This window comes from Cheilinus undulatus, linkage group 12, assembly GCF_018320785.1.
Source record: "Cheilinus undulatus linkage group 12, ASM1832078v1, whole genome shotgun sequence".
Taxonomy (NCBI): domain Eukaryota; kingdom Metazoa; phylum Chordata; class Actinopteri; order Labriformes; family Labridae; genus Cheilinus; species Cheilinus undulatus.
In genome coordinates this window covers 10,680,272-10,698,110 of record NC_054876.1, presented here as the reverse complement: position 1 = coordinate 10,698,110, position 17,839 = coordinate 10,680,272, and the positions used below count along the sequence as shown (strand labels likewise).

Below are 17,839 nucleotides of genomic sequence, written 5' to 3'. Positions count from 1 at the left end.
CATGGCTTTCTGCTTTGTATCGGAGTTGCTGTTGTTCCTAAATGCTCTTACAGTAGACAGTGGAACATCCAGCAGGGATGAAATTTCATGAACCATCTTATTGCAAAGGCTGCATCCATCATAGTACCACGCTTGAAGTCACTGAGCTCTTCAGAATGACCCATTTTCTATCACAAATGTTTACAAATGGAGACTGCATGGCTAGGCACTTGATTTATGATAAGAAAAGGAAACAAATTTGACTTTGTCTAAATGTAAGAGTCTCCAACCAGAATTCTATATCGACATTAGATCAGAGACAAACAGTGGAGTAAATGCGTCAGTTTGTCTGTGTCTCCACTGTAGGAAAACAGGGACAGACATTGCTACTGATGGAAAAATGATTTGAAGATATTAATGCTATGATAAAATATAAAGCAAGTACAAATAAATCACACTAATTCTATCACCTCTTGTGACTTTTATTTAGAGTGACACGTCATCAGGTTGAAGCGGTGGGGTTCCGAAATTAAGCACCAAAATCTGTGTTGTGATTTTGTCCAGAAGATATCTAATGTGTTGGTACTCAGTGTCAATGCTCATCAGAGTATATGCATTGGACATATGCATGAGTATAAATAACTCTTAAAGTTAAATATGCCCTGATCCATGCTTATTATGCTAGCCCATTATTGGCAATTGCATTGTATGTTAGCATCGAGCTAAGGAACTAAGATGTGCATTCTCTGAAGAGGGCTGGCACTGATGCACATGGACCCTTGCAACCACTAGGTGTCACCCATCTGAACCATTATCTAGCAGCATGATACAACTGAAAACAGTTCGATCAGGGGAGACCTCAATACAAGTGAACAGTTATCTATTTTACAAACTTTACTGAAAAACAAATCTGCAATGTCTTTGCCTATAAGACTACATCGTGATGACGTTGGTACTTGAAGGGTTAGTGAGGCCAACAGTAGGATTAGGATACCCCCCCCCATGGCGTCCAGACACTGGTGGTGGTGTTGATGAGGGATGAGGGAAACAGGATCAGATGAGTAAACTTCTGAGATCCTGAACTGGGACAACAATGAGGTAGTTAAGAGTAGACTTAAGGTATGCAGGATGAGATGAGCAGAAGACCAGTGAGGATCTGGGCTAGATGCTTATGAGCTGAATAGAGGTAGCTGGGGTGGAGGAGGGTTACAGCCAGGGATGGGACTGATCCGATCCAATATCGGTATCAGGTTCGATATGGACGTAATTAATAGATCGGATATCTGACTGATGGCACCGATCCAAGAGACCGATCCAAATCCATCGTGCAATTTGCGGTAGACCATGAACGCACCGCAGTCTAACACAGGACAGTCCGTGTGTAACTGAGCTAGTATTAGTTAGGATGTTCTTAGTGGTATAATTACCTAGTTGATTGAACGTAAATCTATATTTAGAATAGTCAAAACTAGTCTAAAGATGAGAGAACACAAAGAAGAGTGGGTGTGACGTTAGCCTGATATACTCTCTACAGCGTGGCTAGCATTGAAAGCTAGCACCGCCCGCCTTTGTTCCTCTTTGCAGATTAATACCGTGCTTTGATATTTGTCCTCTTTTCACTTCGGGCGGGTTGTCATACGTGAGCTTAACCCTCGACAGCCCACGTACCACTTTATTTTCATTTACTACTTTGGAAAACTGTCGTACCGTGGTCTTCCTACTATACGCTAACAGAGTAGCCACCGCAGACCTTCTCATTGTCTACATCGGGTGAAGGGTCAGAGAGGAAGGCTGCAGCCATTAACTGAAGCTACAGCGGTCTCTAGTGGCAGGAGGTTCCTTAAAGACAGTATAGACAGGGATTTCAAGCCCCTGTTCTTAAAAAAATGATAGGTGATTAGTTTAACCGACAACAACAATAATAATTGTTAAGAAAAAAAATATATATATATATATTTATATCAGTATCCGTATCGGCACATATTTATCAGAATCGGATCGGAACTGAAAAAAAATGTTGATTGGTGCATCCCTAGTTAAAGCATCCACAGTGAAATTGTGAAATTACAGCCTAACTGCAGTAGAGGATTACAGCTTTAAAGTGATTTTGATTTCATTTAAGAAAACCCGTCTTTGACCATTTGGATGAATAATTAATGGGTTATTTTTACAGGAGAATGGGGAAGGGACGGATCATGGATGGGTGATGTAGCTTGTCTTTTGATGAGAGAAAGAGCGGCTGTGCAGTTAATGAGCGGGCTGGTTCTCAACAAACAAGACAATCTACAATCAATCAGACCAGACATTAACTTTTGGCATTGTCTGTTGCCTTTTTGTGTTTGTTTTTTAGGATATGTCAGTGTCAAAAGGAAATCTTTTTACAGCTTTGAAACCAGACAGTTGCTTTCTCTCAGCAGAAGCACTCTGTCGATGACATCGATGAATGAAATATTGTTATTCTTGAGACGCTATTTAACTTTACCCATGTAAAAGCTGAGTCCTTGTTCTTCTCTTGTTGCCCTCTCTCTCTCAATTGCACTCTGGATGGAGTAACAGAAATGCTTGCAAGTACGTTAATTTCAGTAGCAAGGCTAAATCCAGAGGTTTTGGTTGAGGTGGCATTGACACTGACCCCTTCTAAGGTTGAATGAAGTTTGTGTGCATATACATGGCGTATCTTGAGGCATTATAATACTTTTCAACCTTATTTATTAAAGTTACATTATTTTAAGGATTAAAAGACCACAATCCTTAACCTAAAAATCCAGGCGAAGCACTGCTAGTAGAATAATCCTCCTACACGATTCACCATGGTAGAAAATAAGAGTCTTCTAAGGTTACAAATCAGATGTACATGACATTTATTGGCCTTAAAAATGCTCATGTATCCAGACGTCAGTGACGTGAATGTCACAGCGCTGTTTCTCAGCCCTGGTGTTCAAGCGTTGCTCAGTATTGACATGTCATTAGTGCAGCTGTGGCAGCTTTGCACCTTCTCTCTCAACAGTCGGCCCCCGCTCTGACAGCGGCTTCACCAGCGGCTCCACCAGCTTAAATATCTCCCCGGGGGTATTAACACCAACAGCTCTCTGGTCCACAATGGAGCAAAACAGGTCAGCGCTTCAAATAACAAAACTGATTTGTTCCATAAGTTTTAGTGTGGGCGGCTGTGATACATTACACAGTCTCTCAGCAGCAGATGAGTGCTTCTATTGATCAGCCGTCAAGCTGTATAACCTCTGCTGTGCTCCCTGCTATATTGGAGCTGTAGCTCATCAGTTTGTTTTGAGGATTCAGTTTTCTTCTTGAAAAGAGAAGTCTTTTGATGTACTTTTTAGGTACTGATGGGCAAACTGATCTGAAGAGTTTTGGTGTTTCTTACTGTGCCTCACTGTTCTGTTTCCTTGTGTGAAGGTAAACATAGACTCAGTGGAAGTGTCTCCTTATCATCTTTTGTGTCCGTGCTCTTCTGCTTCTCAGCCCCAGGTTGGCAGACTGCATAGAACTCACTACCATGGTCTGGTGCCAGATTCAGACAGGAGAATAAATGCTTGGACTGAAAGTTAAGAATAAAATGTGAGGACTTTTATGGACTAGAACTAGACTAAAACATTTTTAAGTTTTCGTCAACTAAAACTAGACTAAAACTATAAAGGGCAGAAATGACTCAAATGTGTCTAAAACTAGAAGGCATTTAAACTAAAGTCTAAAGGCCAGATCTACTGAAGGTTTGCATGTATAAAAACGTGTGCAAACTCATTGCACACACAAAAAAAGTACAAACTGATTTACTAACAGTGCGCGCTAAGGGTTGCATCTTTCAAAGGTGCAAAATAGCGTGTCTTCATCCAGTTAGTACGTTTGCCATAATGAACATGCAATATGGGGCTTTTACACGCAATTGTGCATGTACTGGGCGGAGAAAATGTAGATATATTATTTTAGCACACGCAAAGCGATTAATCCAACCTGGAAGCAATTTTGCTCATAGAAACTGCGTCTATATTTAACACGTCTCAAAGGGAGGTGCAAACGGTTTGTATGCGCACTCATGGCTGCGGTTATTGTGGCAAGAAGGAGACATCGAAACGATGAAAGAAGACGCAGAGAACGCATTTTTCAACCTCGTGTGAACATTTTTGGAATGAATCAGGAAACAGTCATTAAAACATATCTCCCATCCAGCCTTGCCATTTTGGAGCTGTTGGAGGAACTCAGAGCAGATTTGGAGCCAGCCACGAGGAGGAGTCATGCAATACCTGCAATGACAAAACTTCTTGCAAGTTTACTTTTTTTTTTTCATCTGGGTCATTCCAGCGTATGGTAGCTATTACAGCTGGGATCTCCCAATCCCGTTTTTCTGATGTTCTTTGTTAAGTTGTAACACTTAAATTTTCTCAAGCTGGCGTTAAACACACACAAGGGGTAATTTTTAAGGAAAATAGAAAACCTTTTAAAGTAAAGAATATATCAAAATGCAGTTAACAACAATTCTGAACAAATATAATCAATAAATCTCTCAAGAGAACGTAAAGACTTTAAAGCGCTTCCCGTTTAATTAACACCTCCCCAGAACATAAGCGCATGTCGTGCGTAAACTTAAATGAAAAGTGGACCACAACAAAGTTAAAGATTTTATCTCAGTCTTAATTTCATAATGAACTAAAAGCCCAAATTTAACGAAAACAGCAACCTTATCCTTATCCGAGCACTTTTAAGTGTCTTTTAAGTCTTTTTTAAATGTCTATGACTCACACAAATGCAAAAGTCTATAATCCACCAGTCTCCTCAGAAAAACCCACAATAAATCCACGCAGCAAAATCCCCCAAAAAACAAAAAAATATGCAATCGACTGCTAATTAGTGGTATACCAGGTAAAAAAAATACAAAAACAAGACGATCTCACCCAAATCCAGGAAGCATAATCCAACAGGGAAAACTCTTTTTCTTCTCCCCGACTCCCCCGAGGGCTTCTTGGCTGTAGCTCATTTAAGCGTTGATTGGCTTCATCCATTACCTCCTCTAATTCTGTAAGGTGAGATTTCATTTTGTGCATTCGGCTCTCATGCTGCAAACCATGAATCACGCAAAACCCTCATTTAAATAGGCGTGTCTCCAACACGTTTGTACTTCTTGTAATTTAAGCAGTCACTCTTAGTAAATCACCCGCAAACCGCGGTCCATTCCCGAACGCAAACTTATAGATTGCGCACGCAAATAAGTAGACACAAATTGGGATCTTAGTAGATCTGGCCCTAAGACTGAGACTAGAATTAAAAGCAGCTGTCGAAATCAACGCTGGGTCAGGGCTCCCTTTTGTACAGATAAGCTCCAGCTATTGAACCCACAGCCTTCCAATTGTGGGACAACCGATACCTCCTGAGCCACAGTCACCCCAAAAAATTATCCTCTGTAAAATTTACTGTTTAGGACCTACAGCCATTTATTCAGAAGACCTTTGTTATCAGGGGATCAAAGAGTTTGGGAAAATGACTAAGGAGAAGTAAATCTGGTTAGCTCCTTTGTTACCTTAAGGAGAATAAAGCAGATAAAGGGCCTGGAGATGATTAAGGGTTGAACTGGCATTTGGCTGTTTGACTGTAGCTATAAATATGAAGTCAGTGCAGACATAATCAGGCTGTATTTTTAACTATATGTATTGTGTAGTTGTGTTGTTTTTGAAAGTTTGAGTCCATGAGACTGTTTTTTCTCTGTTTTACCTGGATGCCAGACAAATGTTCCTTGGGAACCATAGTTAAAGTTGAAGTATTTAACTGTACATTCTGAATTAAAGTAGCGGATCAGCTGGCCAAATAAATTCTAAGTATCGAAATGGATCAACTTATTCGACATACTCCAAATTGAAACTGAAATCTGCATATTTGAGTGTTTTGCAGTGCTGGAGACAGCCGTCCCAGTGTTGTTTAGCACAATTTGAATCCAGCTGGTGTCCCATTTGTTCTCTCTTCGTCTTATTTTTGTTGGCCTCTCTTCTGTGTATTTTCAAATAAAACCAAAAGGCAAAAAATGGAAAAGATATCTTAAAAGTAATGTTCTGCTGTTGTTTGTGTGGGAAAATCTGGTGATTCTACAATAAAGCCTTTCTTCACAGTTGCCACTCAACTTGTAGAAAATCTGCTGCTGTGCTCACTGTAGAGAGGAAAGAGAAAAATCTGTCAAACTGAGCTTTAATGAGCGGATATTCAGCTCTTTTCCTGCTCATGAGTGAGCTAATGAACTTGGATTTCAGGTGTTTGAATTTATTTTAAACGGCTGACTTTTTCATTTCAGTTTCCTTTACAGCCCTGAAACAGCTCATTCATGCTTTATGTATGCTTTAAAAATAGTCTTTTTTTTCTCCTTTGCAGAAGAACATGACACTGAAGCCCCAGCAGTGCCGAGACAACCAGGCGGGGCCCCTGCTCAAGAAAAGGCCCTCCAGAGTCCCCAACGGCCTGAGCCTGGAGCCCTGCAAGAACAATCACCATCACCAGCAGCCTTCAGACCAGGAGAACAACCCGCGCCTGGCACACAAACACGGCAAGAGGAAGAAGAAACACCTCAGCAAGAAACACAAGAGGGTGAGTGGAGCATCCTTTACCATCCCGCTGCAGTGTTTTGATGCCGTTATCACATCTTTAGTGTGAGTGTGGATGTTGCAGGCTGTGACATTTCTCAGTGAGGTGTGAAACATCCGGATGCTGAATACTTATTTACATGCTGACATTTCGGTGCTCTTATGCGATGACGGTGGATTGTTTTTTTTCTCTAAAATGCCTTACTGCTTCTGTAGAATAGTGCTTTTCATACTTTATGGTACTCTTTCATGATGCCGAAAGAATTTGCTTCAGTCATGTTGAAATCCAGTGTTGCTTGGTCAGCAGTATGTTTCTTTTCACCTCATAGCTCATTGACCACTTTGTGCTCTTGCACCAAATGTATGTGGTGTTATGCCACATCTATTGTAAAGGCCAAGTAGAGGTAGAGGTCCTCTAGTCTTTTGCTAAATGATTTCTGTGGTTATAATGGACTGCTGGATTATGGCTTAAGTAACATTATACACAAATGTCTCTCAGTAGTGACATGAGTCAATCTAGTGTCAGCTTTCATTTCCAGGTGTGCCTACCAGGAGGTATGTTGCTATTTCAGCTTTAATTCCTAAACAGGCCAAAGTTCACCCACGTTCTCAAACTCCCCTGTATTCATATTGGGCCTCTGAGCATGCAAAACATACACAAGCTACTCTGTAACTCTAAGGATCCAAGTGTAATTTCACCGAGGAATTCCCACAACATCAGAAATGATTAAATAAAAAGATGTGTTCAAGCTAATACACAACTAATGCAAAACAAATCATAATTGTTGGAAAAAAAATCTCACAAAAGACACACAAAAAGGATCAGAAAAGATTGATGTAAATTAATCTTTTGTGAGCCCAACATCAAATAAAGGTAGGCTGTAAACCTTTACTTACTTTTTTCCTTTGAATTCTTTGCTATATTCTCAAACATAAATCAGTACATTGACAGCCTGAGATAGTCTGGCTGCTGACCACCTCCATGCCTGCTCTACAGACCACTGCTGTCAAACACCACTACGGTCAGGATGGAAATACACAGAAAAACGTTAAAATAAAATTAGCTTAGAATTCTGGTTACTGTTAGAGTGAGGGTTAGGACACCAGAAGTTTTACGTTAAACACGTAATCTGCAAAATCTAAAAAAAAAAAATTCACCCCATAAACTGTTCAGTTCTTTACAAAATGTAAATATAGCATGTTATACACCAGCAGAAAGCTGTGATTCTCAGGATACTGACCACGTAAATCATATCAGGATTCAACTAACACAGCAGCCACAATTGGTGCATTCGTCAGATAACAAACAAACTATAATAAAAGTGACACAGTTCACCAGTAGAAGTTCTCTTTTACTCGCCTGATCATAATATTCTATCCAAACAGTCCTGCTGCATCAAAAAGAGTCCACACAAGCTAAATCCAGTCATTTTTTAGTTCAAAAACAGAATTACATCCATAAAGATTCATGGACCAGTTATCTTAAATTTTAAAATTTGTTATTGTTCTAAATAGTACACTGTATTTCCTGTAATAATGTGTTTTTTTTATAGGCAATTATTAGCAGTGCTATAAAGAAAAATGTCAGCCAACCTCAATCTTTTTTTGGATTCTTTAGTTTAAAAAACCACCTGAACTGTTCCTCATAAAACAGATGTATACCTAATACTCATTTTCTGTTTTATTGTTATCAGCTTTGAAAATGTACAAGCTAATGCTTTGTGTTTTAGTCCAGTTGAGTTTCCAGCTAATGCGCAGCTACAGTCATCTTCAGGCCTCTGTTTCACAATACTTTTTATTTTTTTGCATAACTCAATACCAGTAGCAGCTACAGTGAGTCTGACAGTCTGGGCAGACACTTCAGCGTGCTACATTAATACAGACATGTTGTCTGATCTTTTACTCCAAATGGTTCAAACACAGCATTCAATTGATTTTGGGTGTTCCTGGATTAAAAATTTTGACTCATTTTACCCAGAATTCTGAGGGATTGTATGGCCATGAAACACTCTAATGCAGCTAGTGTAGCTATAGCTAACAAAGCTACTTTAGCTTGTTTGGCTAAAGCTAACATTGCTAAGGGTAACATAGCTACATAGCCTATGTAGCTCACATAGGTATGTTTGCTTCAGCTACATTTGATTAAGCTCACATTGGCAAAGCTACAACTGCTACATTGGCTTACATAGTAATCTTAGCCACGTACCTAGCGCAGCTACAGTAGCTTTAGCAGATAAAGCTCACAGAGCCACTGTTTATGTAACTACTTCTAAAACGGGACGTACAATGTACCAGCAAATTACATCACTGATGTCCTGATGTTGGTGGTGCATTTCACAGTTTTAGTCTGCAAGAGGGGCGTCTAAGAGATGCTATCTGCAGCCAGACTCCTCTCAGTCTGTCACCCTCACCACTCCTTTCTAAGACAAACACCACTGGCGCTACCTGGAGTGCTAGTTCATTTGCTATGTAAGCAACAAGAACTCTGGGTGGGTTAATTTGCAGAGTGGGGTACTTTGCTATTTGATGTTGACTGATCCAAATACACCACAGCTGAACTAAAACCCCGTTTACATGTGCAAAAACATCCAAAACTCTCTTGATTTTTGGGGGGTGAGCTACATGTGTGAATGCAAACAGTGGAATTGTTCCTCAAAATTTTATAACAAATTCTCCCAACCCTCCTCCAAGTTTTTTTTTTTTTTCTTTTTTTTTTTTTAATCATGTGGAGTCAGGCAAGCTGATATTGATACTCTGATTTTGTCCAGCTAGCACTGATTTAAAGGCACTTACTATAGCACTGCACAGCTGACTCATCAGCCCATTCAGCATCATTCTTTCTACATCATATGCTTGTTTAACCTTTTCACTTAACCAACAGATGTCTTTCATATCTTTTTCAAGTTTCTTGCTATTCAAGCTAAGTGCATGTGCCATGGCTCCCGCTGCTCCTCACTTAAATAAAAGTGAGAGCTGTTTAGGTAAGGGGTATAGAACACATGCAATGCTGTGGAGGAAGTTCTCCATTTACCTATGGACAAAACAAGCTCCATACAGCATGTGGCACAGTAATGGCTTCATCTACATTATCTTGTTTCTGTGATTGTTGGAAGCTAAAATCGAAGTTGGAATAGACACAATTAATCATAAAATACACAAAATAGTACAGGAGTAGCATTAAGGGTGCAGTGCAATTATCATTTATCCTGTTTATCTTGTTTATCTTATGATCAGACATGATCGTGATATTAAAATATTGAAATTGATCCTCCCGCCTTAGCATTTGTTTAGTTAAAGGTCTTAGCCACAGACGATGGAGGTGGGATTGCTGAGAAAAAAAAAAAAAAAACAAAGAAAGTAACAGCTATGCAGTGCATTTGGCACTGATCACCCTTTTAACATTGATGCTACTTCAGCTGTGGTTATATAGTTAATATCCAATCAATATCACTTGAAACGAAAAACAAACAAGCTCTCTTATTTCCAACTCTGTGATGTCTTCATTCACTCACATGTGAATATGATATATTCACTTCATTCAGCTTATTCAAAATTAGTGTAATAAGCTATAAGCCTCTCTTTAGCCTCAAATGATCATATTGTTGATGATTTAGCAGTGCTTTATTCAAACATTTTTATGTATTGCCATAAAGGTAAGCGTGAAGTCACACTTCAGCTGAACACTTTGATTAAAGTCATTCATGAAAAAAACAAAAGAAGCAGAACATAATGAAAACATTTATCTGGTTCTCGTGTAGTTACAGTAAAATCGTCCTGACAAAGAAAGACAGATCACCTCACATCAGCACCACGTTCAACACTCCTATGATTGATGGTTCTCTGTGATGTTTCTCTTGTAATGAAGTCAAAATGTTCTGCTGCTGTGAAATATAGCTCTGAGGCTGTGTTAGTGTACGTACTGTAGGTCTGAACATATTTTAGCGTGTAGCGAGGTGTCAAGGTCACTAATGAATATTTATGTGACACTGATGCAGAGCTGTATCGCCACAAACATGGACTATCTGCTACAGCATTATGCACTGTGTAAACACACGTACGCAAACATGCGGAGACTGTGAGGTCTGTTATTTCTCTGAGAGCTCTTCTGCTGCAAGTCCAAGGACATGCTAGAATACGTACATGGCTGCAGGACAAGATGAAATGAGGAGAGACAAAGGGGTACCAGGAACACAATTTCCATACGCTCATCATAGACAGTTGGTTTGAGATAAAACAAAGTGATTGTTGGGGTTGCAGAATGTGTTGATTGTTCTAATAAGATAGGATTTCTTCTTTGTGTTTTTACGGTATATAAGCTTCTATTTCCCTATTCGGCTGAACGCTCATTTAAATGTCATTTAACCGTCTAGTCTACAGAAAAGAAAATCCCTAAAAACAGTCAAACTCAAAATTCCTCACAGGGTCATTGTGTTATTCGATGTGACGTTAGCCTGATATACTCTCTACAGCATGGCTAACATTAGCAGCTAGCTCCGCCAGCCTTCGTTCCTCTTTGTAGATTAATTTCGTGCTTTGACATGTGGCCTCTGTTTACTTTGGATGGAAGTTATACGTGAGTTCAACCCTCAACAGCCTACATACCACTTACTTTCCATTTACTCCTTTAAAAAACTGTCATACAGCACTGTTCCTACTACATGCTAACCGCGATGCCACCGCTGAGCTTCTCATGTTTACAGCCGCAAAGTGCCAGACAGGAAGGCAGTGGCCATTAACTGAAGCTAGTGGCCTCTAGTGGCGGGAGTTTCATTACAGTTTAAAAGAGCACTATAGACTGGGATTTCAAGCCTTGATGTTTAAAAAAATCCTGTGCCAGCTAATTTGAAAAACAAATCGAATCATTTCAGCGATTAACCGCGCGTATCCGTACTATTTACATGAGTCACCAAGATTGTTAGTAGGGATGCCAAGAGTCAACACCGAGGCTAAACTATTTGCCTCAAAGCTGTCTTTATTGTCAATAGAAAAGGCCACACTTTCATTTATCTGCATACAAAATAATAGTGCCACATGTCATACTACTGATAAGGAGGGCTTGAAACTCACAGAACAGACAATGACATTTTAATGGATCTAGTGCAGCGATGGTATATCTGACACTTGTGTTGGTACGACAGTGTTACAGCAGGAACTAGAGCCCTTACAGTACAGGACATATGCTTAAATCAGTGCATGTAGCAGTTGCATCTTTGTTCTTGTTGTGACTGCCCTCCTCTGCTGAGTAGACAATCTCCTCACACTGTGGTCATTTGTCATCTGGGTTTGCCGTCCCGTTGTTTTTGAAAGGCTCCTATTTTTAACATGACGGAGAATGTACGGCATTCGTGTAAATGCAGCACGCACACTGTGTGTATATTGTAGCTCTCTGATGGGAGGGTCACTGCCGCTGTGTATGTGTCATGTCTGCTCCTGTAGCTGCTAATGGACAGATGGTGCTACCTGCCAGCTTCAAGGTTGTCCTCCTCTGCACTGATGGCTGTGTATTCAGCACAGAAATCCCTGCACAAAGGCCTGGGTATGAGACAATTACCTCCTTCAGATGTCTCTCATGTTACAGACCAGTTTGTATGTGTACTGGTAAGACTTCAGTTTCTTCTGTCTTACAAATCGTTGTACAAGGCATGCCACAGAATGTGTACTACTTTTATTTGAGTTGGGTATTACAGAGTAACTCACAGTAGGATTCATGTGATGCTATATGTTTAATTTGATCAGATACAATACAGTGCAATTTCCATACTGTATAGTGTGATGTAGTATTAAGTTTCAAAGTCAAGATCACTTGAGTTAATTTGAGTTATTTTGCTTTCCTTTTGGCTAATTGTGCTCTAGTTAGCTGTGGTTTTCTGTGGTTTAAGTGCTTAACTGGGGTTGAGTTGTTTCTGTGGTAAGCAATGGTAAGCTAACATGTCTTGCATTAGCTGTTGGTATCTGTGGTTAGTAATGGGTTTTGTAGTCAGCCATGGTTTCCTGAGGGTTTCTGCCACAACTGTGGTTAGATTGTTTCTCTGGTAAGGTCTGGAAAGCTAATGTGTCAGCAATTAGCTTTTGGTAGCAGTGGTAAGCTGTTATTAGTTATGGGCTCTGAAGTTAGCCGTTGTTTCCTGTGGTTTTAGTGCTTGGCTGTGGTTTCCTGTGGTTTCTGTCATAACTCTGGTTAGCTTGTGTCTGTGGTATGCTATGGTAAGCTAACCTGTCTGTCATTAGCTGTTGGTAGCTGTGGTTAGCTAGCTATGGGACCAGTAGTTAGCTGTGGTTCTCTGTGGTTTCTGTCATTATCTGTGATTCACCATGGTTTCTATCTTTAGCTATGGGTAGTTTCAAAGTGAGTCTCAAATCACATACTTTAAACAGTACACTTAAATTCACTGCATAAAATGAGAATGAGATGTGATGAGAGTCAACATTTGACAGCTATTTTCACTCCCAGTTGAATTAACATCACTTCCAGTTTCATGTTAATATTATTTGATTATTTTGCCCTAAAATGCTTGATCAAATCTTGATCAAAATGTGCTTCTGTTACACATTTGCTAGTGGATGCTAGCATTAGCTTGCGTGCTAGCATGCTAAAAGCACATATCTGCTACGTCACTAATATGGCATTCATTGAAGGTGCGAAGTGTCCATCGCTACACATTTCATTCTTGAATGTTTTTGAGGGTGCCAGTAGTACTCCGAGTGTGCTTCTATGTGTGAATGCAAATTTGATGCACAAGTGTACATTTTGGGATAGAGTCAGTGGCAGGGCTTGACATTGACAGCCGCCAACTAGCTAAATGCGGGTGGATTTTGGCCGTGGCGGGTAGCAGCATGACTCTAACTAGCCACGATGGTGGGTTGAATCAGTGCCACAAATTATGCTTCACTCTGAAAGTGCTTGTCTGTTAGCCATTATGATTTAGGCTTGTTACAGAGAGGCTGTTCAGCACATAAAAGCTCAAATTTCCCTCCAAAATAACTGAAAAGTGTCTGGTCTCCTCATCCATTCGTGCATATTTTACGCAGCGCCAAGGGCTTTGATGCTGTATGACACACACAAACGCGACACTCACAGACATAAGCGGACACACACTCGCACTGACGTGTTGGTCAGACTGAAGGCTTCTATCTGTTTAGGGAAAATGTTTCAGAATTTGCAGGATAAACTCAGACCTGAATTTTCTCTTTCTGCTTTAAAGTGCCTCTCTGTCCATGTGCGTCAGCACTGTTTATGTGTGTGTGCTCTCCAGCTGTGTGTCTCTGTCGCTGCGCAAGCCGTGGCAGGCGGTGTGTCTAAATATTGTTTAATTAATACTCCATCTATATTCTTTGTTTGTTGAGGGCGATCTAAATGAGAAAATCCTCCGCAAAGGTGCGCATACTTTAAATGTCATTGAAACTTTTAAATGTTTGCATATTCGGTTTAATTACAAATTTGCCATAAATCAATAATTAACGGTTATAAAAGACAAAACTCTGAAACTTTAAATCAGGTCACTGATGCAGTGAGAAACAGAGGCAGAAGGATAAAAGTCTGTAACTGATCACTTAGGAGTCCAGGAGAATTCAACTAAACGTTTTTTTTCTTCTTATATTATACATCCGTTGTTTAATGTTCTCCAAATGTGAGCTTCACCACCAAATGTAAGTCATCTATTATTTGAAGAGATATTTTGATTAGTATTAGACACACTTATGAAAACATTTCCTCCACACAGTATAGAGCAGAGGACAGGAGAAGTTGGACACTTAATTTTCTCTGGTGAAGATTCGTCAGAGTGAAAATGAGAGATGTTCTTTTAATCTTCTGTAGCTTTTTCTAATAAACAGCCGGTTAACAGTATTTAATTTTAGCATAAACTTGATACCCGTTAAGAAAATAAAAATCTAAGAGTTTTGATTCTTAGATGACTGTCTCTAACAGTCTGACCCATATCTCAGTAGTGTGCTGTTTCACAGGGAGAAGTGCTTTATTAAGAGGAGAGCTGATATTGATCATATTGATGAGGGAAAGTAGAGCACATGTGTCATATCATACCCTTTGTACCAAATTTGGCATATAGCTCAGAGTTACCAAACACCAAATTGTGGCTAGTGGAAATACTGAGTGGCTAGTAAGTTTGCAGAACCACTAGCCACCGGGGCTGGTGAGCAAAAAAGTTAATGTCAAGCCCTGGTCAGTGGTTAGCTGTGGTTTCTGTCCGAAGTTGTTAGCTGTGGACCTTGTTAGCTGTGGTTTCCTATAGGTGGCTTTGTTTAGCTATTTAGCTGTGGTTTCTGTCATCAGCTGGATCAACTATGGTGTCTGTGGTAAGCCATGGTTAGCTGTGCTTTTCTTTCTTTTTTTTTTGCAAGCTCTTTTCTTTTTTGTGGTCAACTATGGTTTTTGTTGAAAGCCGTTTTTTGTTGTTACTTATGTTTCTTTCTTTTTTTTCAATGCAGTCTATGGTCAGTTAGGTTTTTGTGGTTAGCTTTGGCTGTTGCGGTGAATTGTGGTTAGCTGCGGCTGCCTGTTTCAGTCATAAGAGGTGGTTTGGTCTTCCACAGATGCAGCTCCTCGGTACATACTCGCACACAAACACTCCCACATGAAGCTCTCACACCCACAGTTTTCCACCACATTCTCACCCACTCACTTTCTCACCTCCTCCCCCACAGATGTCCTCATAAACACATATGTTCACAAACTCCACACCTATCGCCACAGGTAGCTGGGACATGATAGCAGCTACTCCCATGGGAAACATGCAAGGGGATTCTAGCTTTGTTACCTCATTACAAACCCTCCCTTCAATTACCCGAAATGATGTTAATTATTTAATGACTAATGACAGTGACCAGCTAATGTGTTTGGCTTTGAGGGCAGCCACTGATCATAATGCTACACAGTCTTAATAAAATATAGTTGTGCTCTGTAGTTGAAGATTAAGCCGACTCTTTCAACCTTAGTCCTCGGTAAAAGTCTAATCTGTCACACTTTACACCATATGCATAATTGAAAAGATCATCATCTGCACTTCTTTTTGTCCTCTGAGAAAAGGGAACAAGCTGCACAGTTATCATACAGAACTATTATCTTTTCTCTGTCTCCCCATAAATAAATGGTGAGGCATTGTCCTCCCACAAGGTTACTTTTTAAATGTCAGAGGTCTGTATCAAGGTTTAATTCTCCATTTAGAAAATGCTACAGCCTGGCCAGAGAGCGCCTGTTATCAGCACTTTTGTTAGCACAGACTTAAAGCAGAATAAGAGATGAAGAGAGGAAGAGAGGGAATTGGGTGTTGAATAAAGCAAGATGGGTTTTACTTCGTCCCCCCCCCCTTTTTTCCTCTCTCTCTCTTGCAGCCGGGCTCGCAGATTGCATCAAATGTGTTCGATCTCTGGCTCTGACCCAAAGTACTGAACTATGAGATATTGTGGGCTCAGGGGGGAAAGGAGAGAAATGTTTAGAAGAGCCTCTGACATATTGCCTCAGTGAAAAAGAGAACGGATAGAGGAAGCTTTTGCAATGATGGATGACAGTATAGTTACAGCCAAAAAGTACACTAAAAGTCAGTGGATACCTGACCATTACATCTATATATGAGCCTGTTTGACATCCCATTCTGTGACCATTAGGGCTAATGTTGAGATGGACCTGCTTTTACAGCCATTTCTGGAAAGTCTTTCCACTGTATTATGAAATGTCTCTGTGGATATATGTGCCCATTCAGCCACTTGTCTTTGCCACCTTTATGAGACAGGCATTGATGTTGGATCATCAATCTTGTTTGAGAAGTTTCTTTTTTTTACAAATGTGATCACTGGACACAGAAGCTTAAAGACACCAAACCTTACTTTAACTTAAGCAAAACACTCAGTAGCATTGATGTCATGAGTGTTTTGTTACTGAGGGATGTCTGTTGAGGTCCTGAACAACAAATACCCAGCATGTCTTCAACAACGTCTCATTGTGCACAATGGCACAGGTCATGGTGAAACAGTAAAGTTCCCTCAATAGATCTTTGTAATCACTGCCTGAATAGCAAAGGGTGGTTTCACTTTGAGGTCCTCGGCCAAAACTGAGTGCACCTGGCTACAATTTCTGGTTTTTATTTATCAGTTTGAACACACATGTACCAGACTCTGTGCCACCTTCTGCTCAAATAGGTGGTGTCTGGCTTTGTTAAGGTGTATCAGAGCATGGAAATGTGAATGAAACCATGCTGAAGTGCTAGGTACTTGAGCAGTTAAAGCAAATGCAATCATTGCCAACTTAAAAAAAAAAAAAAAAAAAAATGTACACTGATTTTATAACGTATATTGATTTTATAAATCTCTGGCTCTTTTGACAGAAAAAAATATTTTATAAAAAAGTGAAAACAGAAATATAAAAGGAAATGTCAATGAAATAAAAATTTGCAATGTAAAATAAGTGATTGCATAAATTTTTAGCCCCTTCAAGTCTTTTTCTAATGCACTTTTTAATCTGGCTTACATTTCTAGACAGTGTAATTTTGCTCCATTCTTCTTCGCAAAATTGCTACTCTACCTTTACAAACCTTCCAGGGATGGCTGCCAAGAAGCATCCCCACAGCATAATGCTGCCACAGCAGTGCTTCACAGTGGAGATGGTGTGTTTGGTGTCCGCAAAACATGGCGCCTTCTCTGATGGCCAAAAAGTACCGTTCTGGTCTCATCAGACCAAAGAACTTTCTCCCACTTGACCATGGAGTCTCCCACATGCCGTTTGGTGAACTCTAGTCAAGATTCCATGGGTTTTCTTCAACTGTGGCTTTCTCTTTGCCACTCTCCCATAAAGCTCTGACTGGTGAAGAACCCAGTCAACTGTTGTTGTATGCAGAGTCTCTCCCATCTCAGCTGGTGAAGCTTGTACCTCCTTCAGAGTAGTCATAGGTGTCCTAGTAGCCTCTCTCACTAGTCTCCTTCTTGCATGGTTACTCAGTTTGTGACGGCCTGATCTAGGCAGATTTACACATGTGCCATTTTCCTTCCATTTCTTGATGATGGATTTAACTGAAATCTGGAGGATGTTCAGTGCCTCTGATTTTTTAGTATCCACCCCCTGACTGACACTTTTCAACAACTTTTTTTCTGAGTTGCTTGGAGTGTTCTTTTGTCATCATGATGCAATGGTAGCCAGGAATCCTGACTAACCAGTGACTGGACCTACAATCACTTGAGACACATTCACTGCACTTAGCAATGGGTGTAACCTAGTTGGTCAGTCCACAAGTTTAACTGAAAACAGATGGCTTTAAATACTAAAAATTAGTGTG

At 40.1% G+C, this 17,839-nt stretch overlaps 1 protein-coding gene across 10 annotated transcripts in view; it reads left to right on the top strand.

Annotated features, from left to right (window-relative positions):
• The window catches only part of auts2a (activator of transcription and developmental regulator AUTS2 a), a 656,715-nt gene that overhangs the window by 150,143 nt on the left and 488,733 nt on the right, over positions 1–17,839 (top strand). For all 10 annotated transcript variants that reach the window (XM_041801239.1, XM_041801245.1, XM_041801247.1 and 7 more), the window contains exon 3: positions 6,349–6,561. In XM_041801239.1, the coding sequence (XP_041657173.1) occupies positions 6,349–6,561 (213 nt within the window). The remainder of the gene's footprint in view (positions 1–6,348; positions 6,562–17,839) is intronic.